We start from the raw sequence: 22,308 nt of genomic DNA, 5'->3' as shown, positions 1-22,308 counted from the left end.
CGGCACCACAAAAGCTGTGATGCAGTAAGCTGCAACTTTTAAAAGAAGAACCTCTGTACTCCCAGTACTTGTATGAGGTGACTACTAATTGAGGTTTTAGAGCTTGAGGTAACCACACCGGTGGGGAGAGGGGCATTCTTCTTACCAAACCACATGACCTTTGTTTTGAGGGTGTTCAGAACAAGGTTAAGGGCAGAGAAAGCTTGTTGGACACCAAGATAGCTTTGTTGTAGAGCATAACACAAAATCCAGGGCCAGCTGAGTTTAAGACTATCATCTGCATATAAAATGGATGAGCGAGCTTCCTATTGCCTGAGCTATGTGGTTAATGTAGATGGAGAAGATCATGGGGCCTAGGGTACTCCCTTGGTGATAGGCAGTGGCTGAGACAGCAGATTTTCTGACGTTATTCACTGCACTCTTTGAGGTAGTTAGCAAACCAGGTCAAAGACCCCTCAGAGACACCAATACTCCTTAGCCGGCCCACAAAAATGTAATTGTCTATCGTATCAAAAGCTTTGGCCAAGTCAATACAAATAACAAGACAACATTGCTTAGAATCAAGGGCAATGGTGACCTCATTTAGGACTTAAGGTTGCAGTGACACCGATAACCTGAGCGGTAACCAGATTGCATACCAGAGAGAATACTACAGACATCAAGAAAGCCAGTCAGTTGATTGACACACTTGATAAACAGGGCAAAATAGAAATGTTCCTATAACAGTTAGGATCAGCTTGATCTCTCACTTTAAATAACTCCAGCCCAAATGAATGGAAAACAAATACATTATCTTAAAAACTGGCACCCTTGGATTTTAGAGTGAGCCATCTCTAACTATAAGCCCCATTGTCCATATTACAGGCATGGCATGAAGTGCACTTGACATGGCTATCATTTACTGGACATTCGAAGCAATGAAAATAAAACTGATAACAATACATAACAGGACATGGGCACATTTGCACAGGTCAGAAATAGAGGTCGACCGATTAGTCGGAATGGTTTTCATAACAATCGGAAATCGTTATTTTTGGACACCGATTATGGACGATTACATTGCACTCCACGAGGAGACTGCGTGGCAGGCTGACTACCTGTTATGCAAGTGCAGCAAGGAGCCAAGTTAAGGTACTAGCTAGCATTAAACGTATCTCATAAAAAACAAGCAATCTAAACATAATCACTAGTTAACTACACATGGTTGATGATATTACTAGTTTATCTAGCTTATCCTGCGTTGTATATAATTGATGCAGTGCTGGTTAATTTATCATTGAATCACAGCCTACTTCGCCAAACTGGTGATTTAACAAGCACATTCGCGAAAAAAAGCACTGTCGTTGCACCAATGTGTACCTAACCATGAACATCAACACCTTTCTTAAAATCAATACACAAGTATATATTGTTAAACCTGCATATTACGTTAAGGCCTACTCAGAAAATAAATTGTAGACCTCCACAAGTCAGGTTCATCCTTGGGAGCAACTTCCAAATGCCTGAAGGGACCACTTTCATCTGTATAAACAATAGTACGCAAGTATAAACACCATGGAACCACGCAGCCGTCATACCGCTCAGGAAGGAGATGCGGTCTGTCTCCTAGAGATGAACGTACTTTTGTGCGAAAGTGCTAATCAATCCCAGAACAGCAAAGGACCTTGTGAAAATGCTGGAGGAAACAGGTACAAAAGTATCTATATCCACAGTAAAACGAGTCCTATATCGACAACCTGAAAGGCCGCTCAGCAAGGAAGAACCCAACCGCTACAAAACCTCTATAAAAAGCCAGACTATGGTTTGCAACTGCACATGGGGACAAAGATCATACTTTTTGGAGAAATGTCCTCTGGTCTGATGAAACAAAAATAGAACTGTTTGGCCATAATGACCATCGTTATGTTTGGAGGAAAAAGGGGGATGTTTGCAAGCCGAAGAACACCATCCCAACCGTGAAGCAGGGGGTGGCAGCATCATGTTGTGGGGGTGCTTTGCTGTAGGAGGGACTGGTGCACTTCACAAAATAGGATGGCAACATGAGGGAGGAAAATTGTGGATATATTGAAGACATCAGTCAGGAAGTTAAAGCTTGGTTGCCAATGGGTCTTCCAAATGGACAATGACCCCAAGCATACTTCCAAAGTTGTGGCAAAATGGCAACAAAGTATTGGAGTGGCCATCACAAAGCCCTGACCTCAATCCTATAGAAAATGTATGGGCAGAACTGAAAAAGTGTGTGCGAGTGCGAGCAAGGAGGCCGACAAACCTGACTCCGTTACACCAGCTCCGTCAGGGGGAATGGGCCAAAATTCACCCAACTTATTGTGGGAAGCTTGTGGAAGGCTACCCGAGACATTTGACCCAAGTTAAACAATTTTAAAGGCAACACTACCAAATACTAATTGAGTGTATGTAAACGTCTGACCCACTGGGAATGTGATGAAAGAAATAAAAGCTGAAATAATTATATTATTCTGACATTTCACATTCTTAAAATAAAGTGGTGATCCTAACTGACCTAAGAATTTTTACTAGGATTAAATGTAAGGAATTGTGAAAAACTGAGTTTAAATGTATTTGGCTAAGGTGTATGTAAACTTCTGACTTCAACTGTATGTAGCTTAAGAAACAAAGGTTCATGAAATCAATAATTTGCTAGTAACAGATGAAATTCATGTTCTGGCAATCTTTGAAACTCAGATAATACCTTTGACGATACTGTGGTAGCAATACATGGTAATTACATTTACAGAAAAGACAAATGCCAATGGAGTTGTCGCTGTTTATAATCAGAACCACATTCCTGTAAAGCTTAGAGAGGATCTCATGATAAATACTGTTGAAGTAATATGGCTACAGATTTATCTGCCTCACCTAAAGCCTATTCTTGTGGGAGGCTGCTATTGACCACATGCTAACAGTCTGGATAACGTGTGAAATGCTTGATAGCAAACAGAGGTATATTTGCTGTGTAATTTAAATATTGACTAGCTTCAAGCTGCCCATTCAAGAAAAAGTTTTAAACTGTAACCAGTGCCTGCAATCTGGTTATCAGTCAACCTAACAGGGTAGTTACAAACAGCACACGAACAAAATCATCAACATGTATTGATCACATCTTTACTAATGCTTCAGAAATGTGCTTTAAAGCAGTATCCAGATCCATCTGATGTAGTGATCACAATGCAGTAGCCATATCTAGGAAAGCCAAAAGTTCAAGGCTGGGTCTAATAGTGTATAAGAGGTCAAACAATAAGTTCTGTAGTGATTCCTATGTTATTTTGATGTAAAGAATATTTTTTGAGTCTGTGGTGTGGAATGAGGAGCAACCAGTCGCTGCACTTGACACATTTATGAAATGTCTTATTCCAATTACTAATAAGCATGCACCCATTAAGGAAACTACTGTAAAAAAACGGTAAATCCCTGTGGTTTGATGAGGAATTGAAACATTATGGTTGAGAGGGATGAGGCATAATGAATGGCAATTAAGTCCGTCTGCACAATCGATTGGCAAAAGTACTGCAAATTGAGAAAATCATGTGACTAAACTGAATAAAAAGAAGAAACTACAATATGAAACAAAGATAAATAAGAAGAATGACAGTAAAGACCTTAAAATGAAATTTGTCTAAAAGGCAAACTCAGCACCATCATTCATTGAATCAGAAGGCTCATTCATCACAAAACCCACTGACAATGCCAATTACTTTAATCATGTTTTCATTGGCAAGATTAGCAAACTCAGGCATGACATGCCAGCAACAAACGCTGACACTACACATCCAAATATAACTGATCAAATGAATAAAGACAAGCATTGTAATTTTGAATTCTGTAAAGTGAGGGTGGAAGAGGTTAACAAATTATTGTTGTCTATCAACAATGAGAAGCCACCGGGGTCTGACAACTTGGATGGAAAATTACAGAGGATAATAGTGAGCAATATTGCCACTCCTATTTGCCATATCTTCAATCTAAGCATACTAGAAAGTGTATGCCCTCAGGCCTGGAGGGAAGCAAAATAAATTCCTCTACCCAATAATCATAAAGCCCCCGTTACTGGCTCAAATAGCCAACCAGTCAGCCTGTTACCAACCCTTAGTAAACTTTCAGGAAAAAAATGCGTTTGACCAGATACAATGCTATTTTACTGTAAACAAATTGAAAGACTTTCAGCACGCTTATACTGAAGGACATTCAACTAGCACGGCATTTAAACAAATGACTGATGGTTGACAGAGAAATTCACAGTAAAAAGATTGTGGGGGCTGTTTTATGTGACTTCAGTGCGGCTTTTGACATAATCGATCAGTCTGCTGCTGGAAAAACATGTGTCATGGCTGTACACCCCCTGTTATATTGTGGATAAAGAATTACATGTCTAACAGAAGACAGACGATGTTCTTTAATGGAAGCCTCTCCAACATAATACAGGTAGAATCAGGAATTCCCCAGAACAGCTGTCTAGGCAACTTGCTTTTTTCAATCTTTACTAATGACATGTCTATGTATGCGGATGACTCAACACTATACACATCAGCTACTACAGCAACTGAAATGACTGAAACACTTAACAAAGAGTTAAATAAGTTTGTACTAAAAATAGTTCTAAAACTAAAAGCATTGTATTTGGGACAAATCATTCACTAAACCTCAACTAAATCATGTGGAAATTGAGGTGCCTAAACTGCTTGGAGTAACCCTGGATTGTAAACTTGTGGTCAAAACATGTTGATACAATAGTAGCAAAGATGGGGAGAAGTCAGTCTATAATAAAGCGCAGCTCGGTCTTAACACTATCAACAAGGCAGGTCCTTACAGGCCCTAGTTTAGTCTCACCTGGGCTACTGTTAATTTGTGTGGTCAGGTGCCACAAAGAGTGACAATTGGATCAGAACAGGGCAGCACGGCTGGCCCTTAAATGTACACGGAGAGCTAACAATAATATGCATGTAAATCTCTCATGGCTCAAAGTGGAGGAGAGTGACTTCATCACTACTTGTTTTTTTTTAAGTAGTGTTGACATGCTGAATGCACCGAGGTGTCTGTTTAAACTACTAACACACAGCTCAGTCACCCATGCATACCCCACAGACATGCTCCCAAAGGTCTCTTCACAATACCCAAGTCAAGAACAGACTATGGGAGGCGCACAGTACTGGGGGTGGCAGGGTAGCCTAGTGGTTAGAGCATTGGTTGCAAGTTCAAACCCCCGAGCTGACAAGGTACAAATCTGTCATTCAAATTTCATTCTGAATTTGTTCTTAACTGACTTGCCTAGTTAAATAAAGATAAAATGAAAAGAGACATGGCTACATGGAACTCTATTCCACATCAGGTAACTGATGAAAGCAGTAGAATCAGATTTAAAAATATATATAAATAAAATACACCTTATGGAATAGCGGGGACTGTGTTAAGACACGCACTCTACACACACACTGATTTTATATTGTAGATATGTGGTAGTAGAGTAGTGGCCTGAGGCAACACAATGTGTTGTGGAAAGTGTTATGAAAATGTAATTTAATATTTTTAAATTGTTGCTGGATCCCAGGAAGAGTAGCTGCTGCCTCGGCATGCAAAATAACCACTCGCCTATTTATGGAGTTTTAACTTTTGTGCATTAGTATATAACTGACAATTAATTAATAGATTTACAGTACTTCATTACACATTCACACAAAAACATCAAAATGCATATTTCAAATTTGAGCCACAGAGGTCTTAGCACTATCATTTTAAGTCTGTGGTTTTGTATCATTAATAGCTATCAGTCTCATGTGAAGTCACTGACAATGAAAAGGAGGGGAAAATAGTCCAATTGTCACTCATCATAGTAGGATCAAAAACTGAGTGGCAGAGGTAGACTTCTCTCAACATAAATGTACAATTCTAAGTGGGATATCAACCATGGCAAGGCCTGTCTGCATAAGAATGAAAGAAAAAGGGTTTGAAATAATCGGAAACATTAACATAAAACTTTTATTTTAAATTTTAGTTGTTTGTACAAGATGTGCATGGAAATGCTTACTTGCAGGTTCAATTGGACCTGTTTGTACACAAGTATGAACCCAGTTTCATATGCAAACCATTATTCATATACTTTCAATACAAATGCTGAGAATATATATAGAATAGCATGAGAAGTCGTTTTCTTAAATATTTAATTAAATCAGTTTCTTAAAGTTTAAGAATTTGGTGGAAAATATTATGTAACCTGACCATGTAATCTGTAATGTAATCTGTAATCTGACCATGATAGTAGTTGCCATTGTTGATAGTTATTTCCCAGCCATGAATGTCACAAGGACTGTACAACACACTGGGGCGTCATTTGACATTTCTGAGAGGACGATCACAGCCTCTCCTAATCAAATCACGCCTCGCAAAATGGAGCAGGGCGATGATTAGTTATGCCTTTTATCTCCCCCGTTTGTGTTCACAGCTTTATGAAACGAAGCAAGTGAGAAAAAAAACTCCAGCCAAAGCCTGCACCTGCTTCAGTGTCAACAACAACGCTTTGGTCCCCTTTATCCCAGTCCTGCAGAAACCTCAGACACTCACTTAAACTGTTTTTTCACTCAGCAACAGGGCTGGCCGGGTCTTACTTTAGCGTAGAAGTATATCTCAGGGCACACGAGCGCCCAAGCCTGACCTTTTCACGAGGGACTAAATAATGTGTCAGGCATTAGTACACTCCGGCAAATTGCCATTAGCCTAACCAATTAAGGGGCTTTTAATCTCCCCATGAAGGAACAAAGCGAGGCTATCGGCGGTAGAGGAAGTGTCTGAGAGATGTGTGTGTGAATGAGAGGGAAAGGTTAATGGTCTCTCTGGAGGGAGAAAATGCATGAGGGGTCTTGTTACCATTCCAGACTCCTCACGTCGACAAAGCCCCAGGTCTTGAAGGAGCCCAGCCAGTTCATTATCGCCGGCTTTCATTCCACCAGGCTAACATTGACTTTAATGCAATATAATACTTTCACATTCGCCTCCTATTTGTTCGCTGCGGTCTTTATAAAAATAATAATTTTAAAAAACTGTAGGTCTAAGCCCTTAGATCACAATATCTACTAAGCTAACATATGGAATTGATTTAAGATTGTCATAAAAGGTATAATTTAGCCATTTGATTTGGAATTTTAGGACCCTTGTAGGTTTTTTTTAAAGTATTTGATGAAACATTGAAACATAAGGAACAAGGTTAAGTGTCTGTCCTATATCAGAGATAAGCATACGTAGGGGAAAAAAAACAGTTTAGACCCATGTTGTCATGTTATTTTTGGCACCATATGCACTTTCTTTCAATTTTTACAGCCCAGTACTGGGTTACCTTCAGATGTAGAGTGCCTCGTAGAGCAGAACCACCAACACTGTCGTGTTTGTGAGTCTCCCCTTTCAATATTGGTGACATTAGTTTAACTCACACAGTTCGGGTTTTACAGACAATTTTGTGGCCATTTTCTTGTCTGGATCCTCTCATGTGTAGAAAATGGTTGCTTAAAACGAGCCCCATGTTATGGAATAATAAATCAGTTAAGAGGGGATTGAGTTGCAGCCACTACAAGACACAGTGAGTCTAACAAACACAGGGAGCTACTCAATGTTAAAAACGACATCACCGTGTGACACACAGGGGAGTAAATTGGCTCTAGGGGTTTTTTTAATCATAAAAAAAGGGAGAAGACTGTTCTTCTCATATCCCCTTTTGTTCGCCGAAGTGCCAGCACAATGTTGACTGGCTGGCTTATTAAATTGCCTTAGGTCCTATAACAGCCGTCTCTAACTAATACCACCTTCAAAGGGAGATTGACATGGTCCAGAAAGTACATTTGTAAAAAACCCACCCTGATCAGTGTGAACGAGTGTGCACCTTTAACGTCATACACCACTGAACCATACCTAAGCCAAAGCGTGGATGGCACTGCTCTCCTTCGCGAAGAGTAAATCGCTGGTGGTTAAAAAGACACACCTGACTAAGCAAAAGGAGAGCAACTGCACGAGACAAGCTTCCAGAACAGACCATTTACTTCTGCCACGGCCCTGTCAACCCTTCAGAAGCCAATAAGTGAAGAGAACGTTTCTCAAGGCCTGACAAGAGGTAACGGAAATGGTTTGAAAAGGGGCATCTCTTAATGAGCGCCCCACGATGACACAATGTCATCCCATGGCGATGGATGAGGCCGGGAGGTGGACCGAACCTCTCGCTTTGAATTGATCACCTCTGACCATCTGGGATCAAACAGCAATGAGCGCTATGACATCCATTTCACCAACATAATGGCCAATTCCCTCCTCCGAGCTGGATTGTTATTATCACATTACCGACTTCTGGAGAGGCTTGTTTCATTCGAATATGCCTGTCAAATCTTATATAAGGAGCACTTTTCCAATGTTAACCCTCCACAGATCTAAATCTGAGGTAACTGTTTGACAGAGAGGCAGACAAGGCTGGCAATGCGGCAGCTTTTCATTCGAAACTTCCAATCTGAGCGGCTTCGGTGCAATTTGCCGGTAATCATTTCAGTTGATGACAGATATAATTATCTATTAATCAAGTCTGAATTTGCGTTAACGCGCTCCCTCCCTCTGTCCAATTAACAGTAAGCTCTCTCCTTCTTTGTTTCCATCCATTTAAATGCTATGACATGGAGAGAGAGAGAGAGAGAGAGAGAAATTAGAAAAATGATGGTTCCTGCCATTGTCGCTGAAGATAAATTGTTGGGCTAGTTGAAGTAAGGGTGGGACAGAGAAAGAGAAGTAAAGATGTGTCAAAGAAGAGGTGTGGAGAAAGGAGGCAGATGCTGGATTAATGTACTGTGGGTCTTGGCAGTAAAAGGCTCACTTTGCAAACATCATGAAGAAAGATGCCTGTTTGAGAGCAAACAGTGAGTAGAGCTTCCACAGTGCCAGACAATATTATGTTTGTTCCTGCCTCTCCTCAATGGCCTCGAGGGGACTTTCCTTATACTGGCCTCTTGAGTTTACACCAAGGAGCACTCTTTCAGTCTATCCATCAGCCTCATTTGCCATTCCCTCACTCATACAATCTTCCTTCTACCTAACCTGAACACCCCCCCCCTCTCTTCACACAGTAGAAGAGTTTCTGCTACTGCATACTCAAGGCTGCTTCCCAAATGCCACACTATTGCCTATATAGTTGCTATACTTTTGACCAGGGCTCATCGTGCACGTTTTTGATCAGAGCGTCTATGTAGGGAGTAGGGTGCCATTTGGGTGACAGGTAGCTTAGTAGTTAGGAGCGTTGGGACTAGAGGTCGACCGATTATGATCTTTCAACACCGATACCGAGGACCAAAAAAAGCCGATACCGATTCAATCGGACTATTGATTTATTTGTAATAATGACAATTACAACAATACTGAATGATACTTATTTTAACTTAATATAATACATCAATAAAATCAATAATGAAACATGTTCAATTTGGTTTAAATGTTTTTGCATTAAAGTGTTGGAGAAGAGTAAAAGTGCAATATGTGCCATGTAAGAAAGCTAACGTTTAAGTTCCTTGCTCAGAACATATGAAAACTGGTGGTTCCTTTTAACATTGGTCTTCAATATTCCCAGGTAAGTAGTTTTAGGTTGTAGTCATTATAGGACTATTTCCCTCTATACCATTTGTATTTCATTAACCTTTGACTATTGGATGTTCTTATAGGCACTTTAGTATTGCCAGTGTAACTGTATAGCTTCCGTCCCTCTCCTCGCTCCTCCCTGGGCTCGAACCAGGAACACAACGACAACAGCCACCCTCGAAGCAGCGTTACCCATGCAGAGCAAGGGGAACAACCACTCCAAGTCTCAGAGTGAGTGACATTTGAAACGCTATTAGCACACACACCGCTAACTAGCTAGCCATTTCACTTCGGTTACACCAGCCTCATCTCGGGAGTTAATAGGCTTGAAGTCATAAACAGCGCAATGCTTGAAGCACAGCGACAAGCTGCTGGCAAAACGCACAAAATTGCTGTTTGAATGAATGCTTATGAGCCTACTGCTGCCTACCACCGCTCAGTCAGACTGCTATATCAAAATCAGACTTAATTATAACACACAGAAATACAAGCCTTAGGTCATTAATATGTTCGAATCCGGAAACTCTCGAAAAGACATTTATTCTTTCAGTGAAATAAAGATATTCCTGTTACATTGCACAACCTTCAATGTTGTCCTAATTATGAACAATTCTGTCAAATTAGGCAGCCCAAACTGTTGCATATACACTGACTGTGTGCAATGAACGCGAGAGAAGTGACACAATTTCACCTGGTTAATATTGCCTGCTAACCTGGATTTCTTTTTGCTAAATATGCATGTTTAAAAACACATTTGAGCAACGATACGCACCGCATCGATTATATGCAACGCAGGACACGCTAGATAATATCTAGTAATATCATCAACCATGTGTAGTTAACTAGTGATTATGTTTGATTGTTTTTTAGAAGATAAGTTTAATGCTAGCTAGCAACTTACCTTGGCTTACTGCATTCGTGTAACAGGCAGTCTCCTTGTGGAGTGCAATGAGAGAGAGGCAGGTCGTTATTGCGTTGGACTAGTTAACTGTAAGATTAAATCCCCCGAGCTGACAAGGTAAAAATCTGAACAAGGCAGTTAACCCACCGTTCCTAGGCCGTCATTGAAAGTAAGAATGTGTTCTTAAATGACTTGCCTAGTTAAATAAAAGGTGTAAAAAAAAATATTTTAAATTGTCCAAATCGGTGTCCAAAAATACTGATTTCCGATTGTTATAAAAACTTGAAATCAGCCCTAATTAAATCGGCCATTCCGATTAAATTGGTCGACCTCTAGTTGGGACATTAACCGAAAAGTCACTGGTTCAATCCCAGAGGCGACTAGGTGAAAAATCTGTCAATGAGCCCTTGAGCAAGGCACTTAACCGCCATTGCTCCTGTATGTTGCTCTGAATGAGGGAGTGTCTGCTAAATGCCTAAAATGTAAATTTGGGACATAGCCAAGCTGTAGGGAGATTGGCCTCCTGTGTATTATTAGTATAGTCTTCAAATCATCAACCTTAGTTTACCTCTACGATTAGAATTCCGGGAAGACAATGTACCATAGTGCCCTCCAAGCTCGTCATCAAGCTCGAGACCCTGGGACTCGACCCCGCCCTGTGCAACTGGGTACTGGACTTCCTGACGGGCCGCCCCCAGGTGGTGAGGGTAGGCAACAACATTTCCACCCCGCTGATCCTCAACACTGGGGCCCCACAAGGGTGCGTTCTGAGCCCTCTCCTGTACTCCCTGTTCACCCACGACTGCGTGGCCACGCACGCCTCCAACTCAATCATCAAGTTTGCGGACGACACAACAGTGGTAGGCTTGATTACCAACAACGACGAGACGGCCTACAGGGAGGAGGTGAGGGCCCTCGGAGTGTGGTGTCAGGAAAATAACCTCACACTCAACGTCAACAAAACTAAGGAGATGATTGTGGACTTCAGGAAACAGCAGAGGGAACACCCCCCTATCCACATCGATGGAACAGTAGTGGAGAGGGTAGTAAGTTAAGTTCCTCGGCGTACACATCACAGACAAACTGAATTGGTCCACCCACACAGACAGCATCGTGAAGAAGGCGCAGCAGCGCCTCTTCAACCTCAGGAGGCTGAAGAAATTCGGCTTGTCACCAAAAGCACTCGCAAACTTCTACAGATGCACAATCGAGAGCATCCTGTCGGGCTGTATCACCGCCTGGTACGGCAACTGCTCCGCCCACAACCGTAAGGCTCTCCAGAGGGTAGGGAGGTCTGCACAACGCATCACCGGGGGCAAACTACCTGCCCTCCAGGACACCTACACCACCCGGTCACAGGAAGGCCATAAAGATCATCAAGGACAACAACCACCCGAGCCACTGCCTGTTCACCCCGCTATCATCCAGAAGGCGAGGTCAGTACAGGTGCATCAAAGCTGGGACCGAGAGACTGAAAAACAGCTTCTGTCTCAAGGCCATCAGACTGTTAAACAGCCACCACTAACATTGTGTGGCTGCTGCTAACACACTGACTCAACTCCAGCCACTTTAATAATGGGAATTGATGGGAAATGTAAAATATATCACTAGCCACTTTAAACAATGCTACCTAATATAATGTTTACATACCCTACATTATTCATCTCATATGTATATGTATATACTGTATTCTATATCATCTACTGCATCTTTATGTAATTCATGTATCACTAGCCACTTTAACTATGCCACTTTGTTTACATACTCATCTCATATGTATATACTGCACTCAATACCATCTACTGTATCTTGCCTATGCCGCTCTGTACCATCACTCACTCATATCTTTATGTACATATTCTTTATCCCCTTACACTTGTGTCTATAAGGTAGTAGTTTTGGAATTGTTAGCTAGATTACTTGTTGGTTATTACTGCATTGTCGGAACTAGAAGCACAAGCATTTCACTACACTCGCATTAACATCTGCTAACCATGTGTATGTGACAATTTGATTTGATTTGTAGTGCGGCATGATAGCAGGAGATGGATGTCACTGATATATTGCTAGATACAGCACTCTGGAGTTAGTTTTTTTAGGGATGATTTGGTATTTCTGTGTAGCCTTGATAAGACAAAATACTTTGTGGGGGAGTCACACTCTCGTGTCCCCTGTTGGAGGATCGACAATTACGCCTGAAAAGGCAAATGAAATCCTACTCTTCGCTGGAAGCGGTGAGAACGGACTCTCTGGTGCACCAGTGGCGTCGGACCTTTCTTTCAGTATTTCCGCCAGTGGTTCTGATTCAGCCCCACGTTGGAGAGGGTGCGCCAGGAGGGCTTATCATTGATTCTTGTGGCTCCCCGTTGTCCCATTCAGCCTTGGTTCACGGAGATCATTCACCTTTTAGGTGGGGACCCGTGGCAACTCCTGTTACGCAGGGCCCTGTTGTCTCAGACACAGACAGGTTTGAAATGCGAGACTGGAGATTTGGTTCCTATGAGCCTGGCCCCAGAGAGGGCCAATCTGATGGCTAGAGGTTTATCTCCGAATGTGATTGCTACCATTCAGTCCGCAAGGGCGCCCTCCACGAAAGGACTGTATGCGTATAATACATGGCCTCTATCTCAGTCATAACGTTACTCTTCTTTAACATGAGAAATATACCAATTCGCATCCATTGATAAGAACATGTCCGAAAGCATAGAACATGAGGAAAACAGTGTTCAGGTTAGTCTATTGTGTGTCACTTCCTCGCCAGTCAGACGATCGATGTTCATTGGTTGTGCCTTAAAACAAAAACATCGGCAAGAGATTTGTTTGTGCAAATTACGGTTTCTCTCTCTCAACCTGCTCTGCTAATTCCCAGGTGAGATTGCAACATATCAATTTCCTCCCTGTGCAATCATGAATCTCGCAAGAATAGGGCACTTCCTGTAAACAGGAGTTTGAGATAGGAGTTTGTCATCTTTATATGGATGAATTAGTCTTAATTCTGTTAAGCATACAACATTACTGAACTTCATGAATCAGCTGCATAAATTAACTGCACAAGAACCCAGTGTCCTTCATACATGTTTTCGGCAATGAAATTCATCCACAAAAAAAATGGTTGACAATTATTTCAATCGATTGGTATGATTTCTTCTGAGTATATGCTTGGTGCCTTGAAATTCCAGGTTGAACTTCAAGCGACTATAAAATATCAGGGCCAGTATCACAAAGTGTTCCAGAGTAGGAGTACTGATCTAGGATCAGGTCCCCCTACTCTTATTTCATTATGATTTAAGGCAAAACTGATATTCGATCATATAGCACTCCTCCTCCGAGATGCTTTGTGAATACAGGCAATGTTGTTGTTTTTTTTACCTCAGTCAGCAATAAAAACCAGGCATCCCTCTGCTTCATAGCAAGGTTTTTCAGGCAGGAACTCACTTTTAAGTATGTCATTGAAAAAGAGAAGAGACATTCTTCCAGCGTTTTGTACCTTAACATCCTCAGAGGCGCAGGCCTGCCCCTGTATTAAGCTGTCATTTAGTCAGGCAAATAGAATAAGTGCAACGGATTAGGGTGACACAGTCATGCAGATAAGCAGACCACTGGAATATACAGCTCTGTCCACTGACACGGTAAATGCAGCTCTCCTCTCCTGAGAAAAAAAAAAGCGTGACCAGATGGGTGAGCATACTAAAACAGACAGAGCCGGTGAGTGACAGACAGCTTGTCAAAAAAGTGCTCCTGCCGTTCTGCTGCAGCCACGGCAACACATGATAACGGGAGTTGGAGGAAACAATTAGGCTTCCGACAGGTTCTAATGGATTGATTGGGAATAATTAGGCTCCTGTTTTTGTCCTTTTCCCCTTTTTTTCCCCTCCCTTATTCCCCGAGGCCCATATGGGATGCATGCGGAGTGTGACATCCATTAAAATCGCCGACAGCCTCCAAACCCCATTTGTGCTCTCAGGTGTTTCATTTCTCCACCACTTGAAGTGCATTTTTCCCATCTCTGAAGTTTTGGAGGTGTAGTTGTTTCCCCTCTCATTAGTGCTTGACTGACCCCCAGGTAGAATTGCTGGGGCATTTACAGTTGAATTGCTGGCCACAATCTCTTGTTTGGAGGACATTCATTTATTTATTTTTACCACCTATTACAATATTTAATCCTCTTAAATTTTACCTCGATCACAATACTTGAAAGTAAAATAAATTGTTTTGCCTACCTGTCAAATAAAACAATGATGGAAGTATAGGAACAGAGTGGTACTCAAAAAAAACAATCAAATCTCATACTAATCCTAAATAACACCCCTACTCTTTGGCTTAAGCCACAACGAAATATCAACCAAACCAAAAAAAATACTGTCTGGAAAAAAGAACTTCCTCCTTCCCTAAAATGGAGGGGCTGGTGAGAGGAACCTTGAAGACTGACACTGCATCAGCCTGGGATTAACCATTAGTCTGGCAGCACTCGGCTAACGAGTGCCCTCTCCAGCATACAGAGTGACTGCTGTCTCACGTGACAGTGTGCAGGTGTTACAGTGCCTTCAGAAAGTATTCAACCTCCTTGACTTTTTCCACATTTTGTTGTGCTATAGCCTGAATTTAAAATAGATGAGATTGAGATAGATAAAGATTAGTGACAATCTACACACAATATCCCACAATGTCAGAGACATTAACACAAATGTTTCTACCACAGTATTTTGTGTACATCAGACAAAAAAATACATTTTAATCCCATCTTGTACCGCAACAAAATATGGAAAAATTCAAGGGGGTTGAATACTTTCTGAAGGCAGTGTATGCTGCTGCTGGATGATGTATGCAAAGGAGGAGAGAGACCTGTGTAATGTATGCAAAGAATACTTGTTTTTTCCACTGGATCTCTTTCCTTGGCAAAGGAGCAAATGCCACTGAAAGAAACACTGGGCTGCATACAACAACCATTTCCCATTTAAATGAAAATAAGTTAATTTCATTGGAGATTTTTTTAAATCATTTAAAAAAAGACAGATCGGCCTGGGCAAGTGCCTTTATGTGATTTGCCAAAACGTATGCCCATGTCTTATCCTGAGTGGTGCAGAGTCCTAAGGCACTGCATCTCAGTGCCAGAGGCGTCCCTACAGACCTTGGTTCAGTTCCTGGCTGTATCAGAACCGGCTGTGATTGGGAGTCCCATAGGGCGGCCCACAATTGGCCCAGCGTCGTTAGGGTTTGGCCGGGGTAAGCCATCATTGTAATTAAGAATTTGTTCTTTAAAAAAAAAAATAAGTCAAATCATCAAGTGTGTTTTATTTATCCATGTCCACCATCAAGCTGGCTCAAAAAATAATAATCTAACTTAACCAATTGCTTAAAATCAGCATTATTTTTTGAGTGGACTTCAAAAGGACAATTTGAGCTATAGTTTACGCGACAAATTATTCTCGAAGTGAGTTGTGGTTTACAAATTCATGTTTGTGCAAAAAACTAAAAATTACAGCCATCATGATCATGATTTTCAGGTTTGTTTGTACCAGTGTTTGTGCTTGTAATTTTATGTTGATTAATCTTATGCTACACAGACATAAATAACATACATTTTTCTAAACAATTCCAATCTGTTAGTAGTTGGACTTATTGCACCAGTTAAATGAGATGCTGTTCCAGTTTATTTGATTTAGGTAGTTTCAATAATTCATCTTCCCTATCCCGGCAGTCATTCTGAATGCAGGATGCGGGCGATTAAAAGTTACAATTGTTGGATATCCTCACTTGTTGCGGGATTCTAATAGGAATTACACATCACTTTGCAAGCCAGCAGGCTTGATGTGGCCTGTAAACAAGGAGTTTCAGACCACTGTTCGGGTATAAAAAGGCCCTCAAAGAACAGCCTAATAATATACCGTTTGTAATGTATTGTCATAAAGAGTTGAATTTTCAAGATAACACTCACTTGGTGAAGGCTACACTACTAAAAACCATTGAATACAACAACCATGCCTCTCGCTAATAAATGCAGTCATGGTCGGTAACTTCAATTCACTCAAAAGGCAAGGCACTCTGGGAAATGTGCAAAAAAGGTCAAAAACAATTCAGCTTGAGAATGTGTTTACTCAACCAAAAATGCTGAGTGAAAATACATTCTCAAGTTGAACTGTATGTTGGTTCAGCTATGTGCCCAAATGCTGAGCAAGTTCGCAATCCTATTGCAGCTGGTTGCCTTATAATTTTACTGTGAATCAACTTCAATGCCTTTTTGTTGAGCAAACGTATTATGACAAGGTAGGGTTGGTAAAAGACCAAGTCCATATTATGGCAAGAACAGCTAAAATATGCAAAGAGAAACAGTCCATCTTTACTTGAAGAGTAAAATGTCAAGAAATGTGAAAGTTTCTTCAAGTGCAGTTGCAAAAACCATCAAGCGCTATGATGAAACTAACTCTCATGAGGACTGCCACAGGAAAGGAAGACCCAGAGTTACCTCTGCTGCAGAGGATAAGTTCATTAGACTTACCAGCCTCAAAAATTGCAACCAAAATAAATGCTTCAGAGTTCAAGAAACAGACACATCTCAACATCAACTGTTCAGAGGAGACTGCGTTAACAGGCCTTCATGGTCAAATTACTGCAAATAAACCACTACTAAAGAACACCAATAATAAGAGACTTGCTTGGGCCAAGAAACACGAGCAATGGACATTAGACCGGTGGAGTTCTGTCTTTTGTTCTGATGAGTCCAAATTTGAGATTTATGGTTTATGGTGTCTTTGTGAGACGCAGAGTAGGTGAACGGATGATTTCTGCATGTGTGGTTCCCACCGTGAAGCATGGAGGAGGAGGTGCTTTGCTGGTGACACTGTCAGTGATTCATTTACAATTCAAAGCACACTACCAAGGCATTCTGCAGGAAATACACCATCCCATCTGGTTTGCACTTAGAGGGACTATCATTTGTTTTTCAACAGGACAATGATCAACACCTCCAGGCTGTGTCAGGGCTATTTGACTAAGAAGGAGTGTGATGGAGTGCTGCATCAGATGACCTGGCCTCCACAATAACCCAAACTCAACCCAATTGAGATGGTTTGGGATGAGTTAGACCAAAGAGTGAAGGAAAAGTGTCTCCTGAGTGGTGCAGTGGCCTAAGGCACTGCATCTCAGCACTTGAGGCGTCACTACAGACACCCTGGTTCGAATCCAGGCTGTATCACAACTGACCATGATATGGAGTCCCATAGGGTGGCTCAGAATTGGCCCAGAATTGTCCGGGTTTGGCCAGTGTAGGCAGTCATTGTAAATAAGAATTTGTTCTCAACTGACTTGCCAAGTTACATGAAAGTTTTTAAAAAGCAGCCAACAAGTGCTCAGCAAATGTAGGAACTCATTCAAGACTTTTGAAAAAGCATTCCAGGTGAAGCTGGTTGAGACAATGCCAAGAGTGTACAAAGCTGTCATCAAGGCAAAGGGTGGCAATTTGAAGAATCTCAAATATATTTAGATTTGTTTAACACTTTTTGATTACGACATGATTCCATGTGTTATTTCATAGTTTTGATGTCTTCACTATTATTTAACAATGTATAAAATACAAATATTATGTATGATGAATGGGCTGTGTATGGAGTGGATAGTACCAATTGGAGGTACGCTGAGACTAGAAGGATTTAAAGTGAGTGTAATTTCAAACACCGACCAACTGACTTTCCAGCGTCAGTGTTGAAATGACCCTTCTCTTGATTTATACATGCACTGTAAAACAAATAAAATGTAATTGAAATTACACTCACTTTAAAGCCATCTAGTCTCAGTATACCTTCAATTGGTACTATTCACTCCATACACAGCCCATTCATCCAGTAAAGATGACCTCCCAGTCCACACTCCCATTTCCAAACAGCACTCAAAATGGGGAAATGCAAAACCATGGATTTGGTAAAAGCCTTGCCTTTCGAAAATGTCTGCTTAACATCTCAGGGCAGAGGGCAGTCGTCAGTTCAAGGAGAAAGAGAACAGAGAGGAAAAGAAAATGACACATGACTGTTCCATATTTTGCCTTCTTGCCAAATAAATGTAATTAATAACTGAATACAAATGGTAACTTGGTCCTTTTGAGCACACACACACACAGCAGCTCTAGCCAGTAGCTGCCACCTCCAGTGTCCGCTGGACAATAAACAATCAATGGCCAGTAAAGCATAGCAGTAGGGGCATGAGGCTAGCCGCTATGCCCAGCTGCATCCTGCAAATAACTACTGAGGTAGGATGGAGAAACAGGGACAGTCCACTTAACACACATTTCACATTGGCCATGGATGTCCATAAAAATAAACGTAATATAAATGTGAAGTCCCTCCCCAAGTTCAGCTTTTCTCTCGGCAGCTCTGGCACTGAATGGCCTATGCAGCCATGTAAATGGTCACATTTTACTTACACACTGTGTTTTGCAAAAGCCAACCCCCATTAGTTAGAGAATAAAGATACTTTTCAAGCTGTTCATTCAGACTGAGGGGGGCTTGTTTCCCTGCCAGAGTGACAGACTGGGAAGGACTGGGAACAAGGAAGCAGGATGCATATCAAACAAAACACTTGCATGGATGATGACTTCCAAGGAAATGTAAAAATTCAGAATTAATCTTTTGTGAGAGATACATGTGCACGGTCAAAATTAAGTTTATGGACTTTACTCATTAATATTTCAAATTTAAAAAACTAATCAAATTAGATTTTTACTCACATGCACCAAATATAACAGGTGTGCCGTGAAATGCTTACTTTACAAGCCCTTAACTCTTTCTTGAACTGCATTGTTGGTTAATTAAATATTTACAAAAAAACTAGTTAAAAATAATCAAAAACGAACAATACATTTACATAATAACAAGGCTATATACAGGGGGTACCGGTACAGAGTCAATGTGCAGGGGTACAGGTTAGTGGAGGTAATTTGAATAAAGTTCAACAAATGCAGGGGACTGAAATAGTGTTGGTTTTCTGTCTTTATGATTATTTGGGTGTGTTGCTGAAATCCAGATGACTGACTGACATGGCATTTATCAATTCATAAAATTATTATTTAAAGTAATACAATCTATGCAGAATATCCTGATTTACACTGGAGCCCACTGTAAATTATATTAACATTTTGTAACTAATGCACATTACTACAATGATAGTCATTTCTAACAAAAAATGAGATATTTCCATGAGTTTGTCCAATAATTTATAGTCTGATTTCAAAACATTTCACCCTACATTAGAACCACCAAATCCATGAATCAGAAATAAATATGGACCCCAATACATTAAGTGTGATAATCTACTTCCATGATAAATAAACTATAACTTGAGGGATAAAATTGACGTATTTTTTTTAAGAAAATGGTTCATTGGCCCAGGATCTCGGACTTAAAACCACCTTTGGTTTGAACAGTTCACTTGCGCGCATTTATGATCCTTTGCGGGTGAGTGGAATACAATTTGATGTGCCCAGAGCGCCACCTTACGGGTGCACAACTCAGCAGACAGAGCGTCTTGAGCTCATGAACACTTTTGCAGCGTTGCTCATGCACGGAATAAGAAAATTAATCGCACTGAAAAAGTGTGATAATTGTGCCACATACATTTTTTTAAATGCTAATGTCATGAATAGGCATTTCGGCATAGGGATTTCAACCACTGTCCTCAATTGCGTGATCATTCATTTTATTTAGCTTTGTTTTTTTCTCCAGGTTTTTTAAACAGTGGATTTCGTGGTTTTGTTGTATATTCCTATCGAATATTCAACAAGCCTACTTTAGCATATTTTCAATTTTGAGAGCAAAAAGAACCAAACGGTGCACTGTGACAGCAGAGTCTGTTCTGAGGTATCAAGTTATTTTAACATTTCGTCATACTACCGTAGCCTAATGTTAAATTGTTTAAATACAACCTACAACACATTTTCCACAATGAAGCAATGCATCGGTCTCACTTATTACAATCATAAGAATTTCGAATCGCGAGTACGCTATCAATATGGGAGGTACAGTATATGGCTAAATGCGCGTAGTAAGTAGGCTATATTAATTGCTGTATGGTAAAATGTTATAATTCTTCTTAAAGTAGAGTTTATTCGAGTTGGTCCAATTAAGCTATGATCAATTTAACGCAAGATTAAGGTAGGCCTAAATGATTTATTATCACGATATCCAATAAACTACACAGAATTGACCACTGCTTTGCGTAATGGTAGATACTTATTTGTATCATACCGACTCTGCATTACCGATACAGATCAATTTAGTCGATATAATTGACAAAATAATATTGCCCAAAAGCACCCCAAATTGCGCGTTGAGTAACAAGTGCTCGAATGACGTGCATCTTGACAGTGTGTCCGTGTATTTCGAGCTTGCGTGCATGCATGCGTATTCAATTATGTATAGTAGCCTATTCGAAAATAAAAGTTGGAGACACAGCATTAACTCCTATGGCATGCACCTGCCTACGGTCCCTTCGTTACCGTGTATTAACATCTCCAAAGCACATTCTACTGAGATGAAAGTAGCCTAGTCTTCTGAGCAATTCATAGAAACAAGAATAAACTTACCTGGAAATAATTGTCCGCATATTAAGTCCATCAGTTGAAAAAGAAGCGAAGCAATGATGTAGTTCCCTTTGTCCATTTTGGCAGTGACTATTTTACATGCTCGCCTCCTGTCCGTTTACTCGCTGACTGTATACACAGACAGTATCCTCGCATTGGTAATGCAGTGAGAGAGTACTGTAAGGCAGTAGACAGCAATCCCGGTTTGATTGTTTGGCTTCAATCAGTAATTGATGGCAAACGGAGTTAAAATAATCTAAAGGAGAGTGGCACTCGATTCTGAGTCCCCAGGGTCCCTACACCTGTCTAGCCACCACAACGTTTGAACCTCTAACTATCTAAGCATTGGAGGCATGCCGTGTTAATGTCATGTCGGGAACTCGGACCTCCGAGGTAAAAATGAACGTGTTATTTGCGTATTGCTTCCTATTGGTTGATTCTGATACCCCCGTTTCCCATTTGGGACGTATCAGCTTTCTACAACGAGTAGTCTAAGCAAGTTGGACATTTCAGATTTTCCGACATGACGTGAATGTTATATTCTGTGCTGGGGCCGTGTGAGTTATTCCTATGGCAGTGCTGACACTCATGCCGCATTCATATCATGTTGGAAACGCAAAAAAAATCTGACTTGCTTACTAGTTGTTGAAAGATTAACTCGGAGGTACTGAGTTTCCGACCTGAACGCGGCATCACATGTTCCTGATAGTATTTCAGTTAGTCTTGGATCCATATTTTTTTGTGGATGAAAGTAAAATATTGTCAGCTGAAAACATTTACGTGTGTAGGCTAGACAACAAGCGCGCACTCATTTTCTCAAGAGGAAAAAAATTAATCATTTTTCTGCGCTCCGGCAACTAAATTAATTTTTGTTGTATAATTTTACTGCAAAAAAGTTTAGTTCTGCAGGAGTTAATATTATAATAGAGTACATGTGAAGCCTACAGTCAGTGTCCAGACTTGTTACTATTCCAACTACTAGGCTACTCTTCCCATCTGAACATTCAATGTTATATTATGCAACTGAGCCTGCGCAGACCTCGAGAAACAACAATAAATTATTCAGACCATTGTAAACGGGATATGACGTTTACATGAATCAACTCAAAAACATAATACTTGAGTATCCCGAATCATAACGAGATGTTGCTGTGCATGTAAACTTGGTCACTGAGGATGTTTCCTGTGCCCAATTAAAGCTTCACATTCTTTGATAACAACCTTTTCAACA

At 40.8% G+C, this 22,308-nt stretch overlaps 1 protein-coding gene across 7 annotated transcripts in view; it reads right to left on the bottom strand.

The window, feature by feature from the left end:
- ptprt (protein tyrosine phosphatase receptor type T) overlaps positions 1–21,452 on the bottom strand; it is a 415,965-nt gene extending 394,513 nt beyond the window's left edge. For all 7 annotated transcript variants that reach the window (XM_042301053.1, XM_042301087.1, XM_042301062.1 and 4 more), the window contains exon 1: positions 21,081–21,452. In XM_042301053.1, coding sequence (XP_042156987.1) covers positions 21,081–21,156 — 76 coding nt within the window. In that variant the 5' untranslated portion in view covers positions 21,157–21,452. The remainder of the gene's footprint in view (positions 1–21,080) is intronic.
- Between the last annotated feature and the right edge of the window lie 856 nt (positions 21,453–22,308).

This window comes from Oncorhynchus tshawytscha, linkage group LG02 (genome assembly GCF_018296145.1).
Source record: "Oncorhynchus tshawytscha isolate Ot180627B linkage group LG02, Otsh_v2.0, whole genome shotgun sequence".
Lineage (NCBI taxonomy): Eukaryota > Metazoa > Chordata > Actinopteri > Salmoniformes > Salmonidae > Oncorhynchus > Oncorhynchus tshawytscha.
Note: the sequence above shows the minus strand (reverse complement) of the source record. Positions and strands in the feature narration are given on the sequence as shown.